This window comes from Crotalus tigris, unplaced genomic scaffold (assembly GCF_016545835.1).
Source record: "Crotalus tigris isolate CLP2741 ecotype Arizona unplaced genomic scaffold, ASM1654583v1 scf7180000024450.1299024, whole genome shotgun sequence".
In the NCBI taxonomy this organism is placed as follows: domain Eukaryota; kingdom Metazoa; phylum Chordata; class Lepidosauria; order Squamata; family Viperidae; genus Crotalus; species Crotalus tigris.
In genome coordinates, this window is record NW_024100619.1 from 484,942 (window position 1) to 493,862 (window position 8,921).

At 40.5% G+C, this 8,921-nt stretch overlaps 1 protein-coding gene across 4 annotated transcripts in view; it reads left to right on the top strand.

Annotated features, from left to right (window-relative positions):
* The window catches only part of DUSP8 (dual specificity phosphatase 8), a 105,740-nt gene extending 99,801 nt beyond the window's left edge, over window positions 1-5,939 (top strand). For all 4 annotated transcript variants that reach the window (XM_039332134.1, XM_039332136.1, XM_039332135.1 and 1 more), the window contains one exon: window positions 794-5,939. In XM_039332134.1, coding sequence (XP_039188068.1) covers window positions 794-1,913 — 1,120 coding nt within the window. In that variant the 3' untranslated portion in view covers window positions 1,914-5,939. The remainder of the gene's footprint in view (window positions 1-793) is intronic.
* Window positions 5,940-8,921: the final 2,982 nt, after the last annotated feature.

Below are 8,921 nucleotides of genomic sequence, written 5' to 3' on the forward strand. Positions count from 1 at the left end.
CGACTGGTTGGGGGTCGCGGCATTAAAAAGGTTGAGAACCACTGCTCTAATTCTTAATTCTTGGCCCAGTTTCTTAGTGTAAGTTTAGAAGCTGATTTATGTAACTGTCGAGCTTGTGGTAGCCTGATGATTGGCTCCCACTCTTTGAATGTTTGGGATCACTCACATGTAAATTTAGTCATTTTGTGATTCACAGTAAATTTGTTTTTTTTTAAACTGATAAGGCACACTGATAAAAAAAAATGAAGTGCTGAACTAATACTCTATACCAGGGGTCCCCAACCCCCGGTCCGTCGACCAGTACCGGTCCATGGCATACTAGCAACCGGTCCGTAACAAACAAGCAAAGCCACATCTGTGGAATGCAAGCAGCACACAAAACCATGCATTTTCCAGTCCACGGAAAAATCTCTCTCCACAAAACCGGTCTCTGGTGCCCAAAAGATTGGGGACCTCTGCTCTATACAGTAAGGGCTTATATATGGGTATGGAATCAACACATATAACCACTTTGCTGAACCCTTGAAATTTGTGTTGATCTTCTATTGGACAAGGAGAGATCCTTAAATATATCTCTACTTTTTAAAGCCATGGGCATGTGGGAAAGATGAATATAATTAGTTTCTAGTGTTGCTTTGAATTATAGAGTTTTTAAGAATCTTTTACAACCATGGCTTGCTGATTAGATGTTCAAGATCTATAAAATATATGCTTTCAAGATCTATAAAATATATCTTTATTGGAAGTAAGAAAATGCCATGTAATAATCATGGCTCTTTGCTTGCCCCAACAGGTTTGTCAAAGACAGACGTCCCTCCATATCACCCAATTTCAACTTCTTAGGTCAACTCCTAGAGTATGAGAGAAGTTTGAAGCTACTCAAGGCTTTGAAGGCCCAAGGAGAGAAAGGTGAAGGGGAACCCCAGCAAGAATACTTTGAGACTTGCGAAGGTAATAGACCCCAGACTCTGTTTATCTCGGAAAAGTCTGAGGAGGTATTAAAAAGCACAATCTTGGAAACATCCTCCATTGACTCTGAACGATCACTAGGAATTTCAAAGGTTGTCTCACCAATGGCATTGCAGCAAGGACTCAATGGGCTGCATTTATCTTCTGAGCGCATCCAAGACACCAACCGACTAAAGCGTTCTTTTTCTCTGGACATCAAGTCAGCCTACTGTCCTACTCAAAGGCAGGAGATCCCAGTTCCTACAGAAGTAGGGGAAACTCCCAAGCTTTGTAAGTTGGACAGCCCTTCAGGTCCCAATGGTACGTGTCAGTTCTCTCCTGTTCCAGATGGTTCTGACTGGCCCAGTGGACCTGACTTCATTCTAGAGGCCAAAGTACGACAACGACGGAAGCACAGGCACCAAGCAGGCTCCCCTGCCCATGGGCTGAGCCTGAATTTCAGTGGGATGTGTGCCATGCACAAAAGCACCAGCACGGAGGACAATCTGAAGCAGACCCTTCGGCTGAGCCTTCCCAATGTAGGGCAGCAGCTGGCCCAGCCAGCCACAACCCCCTCCACTGCTGGTACTTGGGGAATGCACGTGGAATCCCCAAGCACGCCTTCTACGGAGAACCCCTGGTACTTCAGCACAGACTCAGCAACAGGCAGCAAAGGCAGTGGGAGTGGGACTCTCTTTGCCAGTGCCACCACCTACTCCTCGTTCAGCTGCAGCACAATCCAGGCAAGCTGTGAGATCAGATTGAGGGACAAGCAACGAGGAGAGCAGCGAGAGGTGCGACACAGCTGGCACGAGGACACCATGCCCGAGAAGCAGTTCAAAAGAAGGAGCTGCCAAATGGAATTTGAAGAAACCTTGTCAGAGAGCAGATCTCGGGAAGACCTGGGCAAAATTAGCAAACAGTCTAGCTTTTCGGGCAGCATGGAGATCATAGAGGTGTCCTGATTTTTCACTGTGTGAGATTTGAGAGCAAGTGTGGGTGCATCTGGGGATGTGGGGCGGGGGGAAGGGAGGTAGGGATGAGGAGAAAGATTGGTGACATATTTAACTGAGGAGGGTGTGGGTATGTGTTAGAGCCTTTTCTCATGTGCCCGTGTGCATTTCCAAAGGGCATATCCACTAAAACGAAGGCAAAAAGCTAAAGGAATCTGAAGTCAAGAAACATAATGGTGCATGCTTAGTGCCTCCTTTGGTTCCTACCTCCACCACCACCACCACGACAAACCACAATCACATTCCCTTTTTTGGGTAGGTGGAGAGTATATTAACTCTTTAAATATTGGGTTCTTTCCTTTTGCATGCAAAGGGTGCTTTCTCTTCCCCTTCAGAGGGAACGGGGGAGAGCTGATGCATGTCTCCTACAATGGGGTTGAAAGAGAAACCAGGGCGAAGTTGAAGCTTGGGAGGAGTGATAGTTTTCTTGGAGGAAAATGGTTGCTCTTTGATCCACAGATTAACAGGAAGAGTTAAAGGGAAGCAGGTTCTTTTCTTTGAAGAGTGTATTACTCATTATAATTAATACATTCCTATCTAACGTATAGGAAGTAATTGAGATTTTGCCTATCCGTTTCCATTACAGCAGGGGCATTTCTATTCCCATCAGGGTTGTACAATATATTGGTGTCTCTTTCCCAAATTCAGGTGCAGAAACCCGGAGAGGCTTCTTTTCCGAGACTCCCCTCTTCCTATACTGAGCATGGGCCTTTGTGTTTCTCTGGCTAGTATTCTTTAAAGCTGCTGTTCTGCAGTCCTATACATGTATAAATATATATTATATAATATAAAAGAGAGAAAAAAAACACAAAGAAAAAAGTTTAAAGGTTTTACTACAGTTTTTATTGAGACAAATAATTTTCAACTTTTCTTTCTAATTTATTTGAAGCTGTTCATTCTGGCAATGATTTTCAGACAATGTAGGGGCAGTTCTCCAGCTCCGTTTTTATGTGTACGGTATTTAAATCTGAAACACAAGTTTCAAAGCAATATCTTAGACCTGTGGCTCCTTGCATCAGTAGTGGAGGCACCCCCCAAAAAGAAAAAGAGGTGTGTGTGTGTGTGTATGCATGTGCACATGTGCATGGATGTATGGGTGTGTATATGGGCATCTGCTTTTTATTTTTTAAAAAAGTGAGAAAATCTTTAACTCAAACTGAGCCAGGAATTCTTCTTAATGCTTCTTTATTTCCTTGTTCTATCACACCTGCAATCAAAGCCATAAAATCTTCTCCTTCCTGGTCTGAGCAGGGGATAATAAGAGTTATGACTATAAGAGTAGGCTTAGCTATAAGAAAAAGGGTACCTTGAGTAGGAAGGGGGAGCAGACTGCATAGGAGCTATATATTCAATTAAATATGTGCAGTCTGTAAAGGGAGCACATTAGATCTGAACCCAGTGTTTGTGTGTGTGTGGGGGGGGGGTCTTTTCAGAAGGCCAGAGTATTTAATTCCCCATTGACTTAGGAGAACTGGTGAGCTGTGCTCTTAAATCCAAGGGCAGGCTATTCCGAATGGCTCCTCTTGTTCAAACAATGTTAAACCCAGCATCTGTGGAAGGCAAATGGAGATGGAAGAGAATTTTGGAGAACTAAGACCATGGAAATGTTGAATAAATTATGTTGTGGTACTAGAGTAAAAATCTCATAAATATCCTCAGGCCTACTTTAGGGAAGCTGCCAAGAGGCAGTGTCCTTTTTACTACTGCAAGAACCGACATTTTAACTTCAATTCTCCATCCAAAATCTCTGTTTCCTCTTAAGTACTCATTCACCATCAATCAGGGATTTCTCAGTGAATGCAAATCAGTCAGTGAGCGAACAGTCCAAAGACAAAATTCACTTAGCAGGTCATCAAAGTGAACAAGCCTTTCAAGAAATGAAGTTCTAGAAAGGATAAAGAATATTTTAGACGTAATGTGAAGCTCTTGCCAGCCCATTCCAAATTCCATTTTCATCATCTATCTTCTAAGCCTCTAGAATGTTATTAAGAACTTCAGCTTGGCCAGAGATTTTATTTGTCTTGAGCTTAAGAGACTAATGTCGATGACCAGGACAAGAAAACTAGTTCTGAAGGTTTCATCTAAATAAGTCGCTAGGAAATAATTTGGATTAAAGTTCTTTTGCAGGTAACACTTTTCTTCTTATGGAGTAAAGGTTTCTCTGGCGCCTTTTAGAAAATGTGCATCTTAAATCAGAAGAGGCCATAGCCAGCTCAGGATTTTTTTCACACCACGTGGATAATTGAACATGTTCCCAGTTGTTAAACTATACTAATAAAATGAAGAATGTAAATTAGATCACTTCTTACTGGTAGAAATCTGCTGCTCAATCAACTTGATAGTAGGGCTGGCCTTCGTTGAGGAAAAAAAATGGTTTAACATCACTGAACAATAGGCAGATTCACATATATTTCTGATGGAGAAGATTGTTTGAGAAATACTACATGCAGCTGGGTTGTTATTTTTTTAGATTATTTGTAAGCCACTGATTGTGTAGATGAGCTCAACCAAGCAGAGGGTTTCCACTTTAGTGTTTCACTTCCCTGGGAACCACTGGTGTGGAAGTTCTCCGTGGAAGTGGGCTGCTTTAACTTGGTAAATGTTACAGTCCCAGTGTTGTATGAAATATTTGTCGAAGGCCTCTATCTTGGAGGGCCACGTTGTTTACATTGCCTTGAACAGGTACAAAATGGAACTTTAGGGCAAGCAAATGAACACGCACGTCAAGGTAATATTGGCCACAAATGTACGATCCCAGTCAAAACACAAGAGTGGGAAGGATGTTGCACATTTTCATTATTGGCTATTCTGGACGTATTTTGTGGTGAATAGCAAAGGATTCAGTTCATGACACAGAGGCACTCCAGGGGCTGCTCATCTATTTAAAGTAAAGGCACAGAACTGTCTCCCTGAAAGCACATTTTCTTCTATGTGTATCTGATTTTGCATTTGCTCCTTTCGTATCACGTGCTGGTTTTTTTTTTTTTTTTGAGCCAATACCTCAGGGTTGTTTGTGTAGCTTTTAAAAGGAAAAAAAATCTTTTTAGTGCATTTCTTTTCCCATTTCTTTTCTTGTTCAGCTGTATTTTTTTTAAAATACACAAGACAAAAATAACAATCTCAGGTTCAGACTTTGCAAACCACAGGGGAGCAGCAATAACATGTTCTTGCATCAGGTTGTCTGTTTCCTGACCATAGTAATTGCTATCTACTTTGCCAAGACACAAAGTAGAGAGATCTTCATTGTATTTATTTTACCACTGTCTGTTCAGATTAGATGCTGCAAGCTCAGAAGTGACTTATGTGGACCTGCATGCTATTTTGCAAGTAATATGCAGAGGGGCATGGGGCAGTGGGACTGGAGAGATGCAATTAGGTTCTCACACTGGCAGTTGAATTTTCTTTTTTTAAAAAAAAAACAACTGTTGAATTATTATGATGAAAGCAAGGTGACATCTTCTGCTGCAGGTTTCTTGGAGTCTGGGTTGGTACAGTATTCACAGATACTAAAAGATCAAAATCCTCACTTCACCTGTGAGCTTGTGAGCATCAGAAGCCCAGATGGAAAATTCCTCTTTAGGAATTCTTGATCTTGTGAATGTATCATTAAAGTAGAATTAGCATTAACCAGTCATGTTTGATGAACTGGAATTAGATGCTTCTGGATTCTTCTCATTGATACTCATTGAGAAGTATTCTGTTCAACTCCTTTCTAAGAAAAATAGTTTACACATGGTCTTTAGCAAATATTATTCCAAATGCAGGGAATAAAGTAAATTCACTAGTTCATATTCCATTAGTAGCAGTGCCGTATCTCTAAATTGTTTTATATTTGCTTCTTACTATTCCCCCATAAAGTTTAGTAGTTAGCTCCATTTTATCATTGTAGAAACATACAAAGGTGTCTGGTCTAATGTGTTTAGAACAGGGTCTTCAAACTTGGCCCTTTTATGACTTGTGGACTTCAACTCCCAGAATTCCTCAGCCAGCATGCCTGGCTGAGGAATTCTGGGAGTTGAAGTCCACAAGTCATAAAAGGGCCATGTTTGAAGACCCCTGGTTTAGAATTTATACAGACAAAAAAACCAACAACCCAAAACCCTGCTCATTTAAAACCTGGTTCCTCCTATCCTGACCCAACTTCTGGCCTTCACCCCCAGACTTGAAAACTTTGAAAAACCAAGTTTATAAATGGTGGCCCACTTAAAAATTATATTTGGCTATGCTGGGAGCAATAGGACAAGAATGACTATACCTTTGAACCAAAGCAGTATTTAACATATATGCAAGAAATAGGCATAGTTTGAGAAATTCGTATCAGAAAAAGTAAGGTCATGATAATATAATGCTAACCAAGCCCAAGTTGAAAACCATAAAGCAGTTTATTTGGGGTGCAGCTGACTCTAACAGCACCATTGTCTTGCTGCTAATTCCCCATCTCCAGAATGTGGAGAGAGAGAAAGACACGTCACTTTAACTTCACACCAGGTACAAAATTATCCAACATCCTAGGTGTTACATAGGGTTTTTCTGGCTTGCAGCACCTTTTTTTTTTCCCCCTGTGACAAAAAGTTTTGTTAGCTTTGTTTTGAAGGCTTTGCTGTGATTCTTCACCCTTCTGCCTGTTTTTATCATGTTGTGGTTTTATTTATTATTTCTGTCCTCCTTGTTTCTGGTATCCCATGTGCTGTTTTCATGTCTCCTCTACTGGATGCCAATTCCTTAAAAGGATATCTTTCCTACTTTCCTCTGGATCCTAATGCTAATGATAATAAGCTATCAATGTTGTAATTGCAATGTATGAATTATAGATTTAAGTATTTATTATTATATTATTATGTGATTTTGCTTCTATGTATGTTGATCTTTGTTTCTCTGTTGTGAATATATATGGGCTTTTCCCTTCTCCGCCTGCCCTCTGCTTTCTCTGGTTCCAACTGTACGCAAAGGCTGGTCAATACTGTGGCGTGTGTGATTGCCAAACAGTGCACAGACGGAGGTAGAGAAGTTCTCCTCTCAGGGATATCGTATTCTCTTCAAAACTCTGCCAGACACTGAAGCTTCCCTAGATCCACTAAAGTTTTGTAGGAAGAAAGATAAAAGCTCTAACGTGATTTGGGATAATTAAAGAGTGCCTCAGAAGGTATCTGTTTTTTTACCTGATAGTAGTTGTCCTCTTCTGGACTACAAATCCCAGCCCCCACAATTATTATAGCCATTGTGCTGTGATGGGGAATTAAATTCCTACTTATCTGGATGGTATTAGATGGGGGAAAGTGAACACAGAGCTAATGCAGGCTAATTTCAGTGCGATGATTTCCCCCATCCTTGGAATTAAAATTTGATGAGTGCTAAGAATTCAAGAAAAATTGTTTGCACTCTGGAAAAAAAATCTAATTTCCCAACATCTTTTCAAGTCACGAATCTGTATCAAAAGCCATCACACAAATAGGTTTGATGGAAGCCAAAAGCAATTAAAAGGAGGCATTTAGTCTCCAAATCCTGTAATAAAACCCAGTTAGATACAATTTTGTAATATAGACTTTTCTGTCACCATAGTATTGTGATTACATTAGACTAGACAGGATAGAAGAGATACAGAGCCTGCTCCCTTATTGACAGCAAGGGGTTTTTCATGTTAACAGTGTTCAGATACCAACATGAAAGACCCAGGTTATTTCATTCTAAAGTTGTCTAGATTTCAGTGGAATATTTATCATTTAATGTATTTAGTATTATTGCGCCAACAAAATTCAAACCTGCAACTGTTTTCTATATAGTTGCGTGTCATGGGCAAGTCTCTCTGAATTCTTCAGTATACTGGTTTGGCTGGTTTGTACACAGAACAAGCGTCCCTCTCAAATTTGCCATAGAACCCGGAATGGCTGAAACTCCTAGGGGCGATTCCTCTGTCTCCAGGAATTGTTTGGAGTCTTATATCCCACCCATTTTTCCTTTATTGCCCAATGAATAGAAAGCCAGTATTGCAAAACACAACTGTGAGCAAAGGACATTTGAGTCCTTCCTAGTCACCTATCTGCCACGTATTTCCTAGCCATTCTCAGTAGGAATCAGTAGAATAGCCATTCAACAAATTGTTGTGAGATTTCAGAGAGGAGGTGCAAATTTTCTGTTGCAATATGTTGTGTTTATTTATTGTCACTCAGAATTCTTTTGGAAAGAGTAGAGAAACTGACTTAACCCAACTTTCTCAGAAGGTGTACACAGAAATCCCTCTTGTCTGTGGAGCCACGTTTTTATTCTGCAAGTTCTTCTGTCTTGTAAACATTAACGGGGAATTATGTGACTAAGGGATGAGATGCTGAGCCTCTTGACACAGGCACAGAACCAAAGACCTTAGTCTGTGAATATCCACCAACAAGAGATGAAGACTTGGTTCTCAGGGTGATTCATAAGCAAGGATTGCTCATGGAATGGAAATTTGGATATTGAGATCTGTATATCCTGGGAATAAATTCTGAGTACCATCTAGGATGGGTGAAGTGCGCGCAGGGGAAATGACACTGCATCTGGTCTGTGAGTTTGTCCCCTTCCTTCTCTCGTGATAACCAAACTACATCCCCTTCTGCCTGCTAAAGGAATGCTGACATTGGATGTTGCTTGGCAGGATTGAGTGGTGCACTCAGCCCCTGCATTGACTTTATTTATTTATTATTGAAGGCTGTAAACAGCAGTGCTTTTTACCCTCTCTTTCTTTTCCTTTCTTTTGTATTTGGGAACAATGTGTTGTAATAAATTCCTGATAGATGTTTTAACAGTCAGTGTCAATTTTGCTTTTTTGTTAAGGAGTCAGCAAATTTCAGACATACCGGATCTACTTTGTGATTGCTACTGTTTCACTAACTGTTCTAACTATTCATTCACAGAATCAAGTAAAAATACATGACCTTATATTTTTTAAAAATGGAGTATCTCAACACATTTACATGGAGACAATTC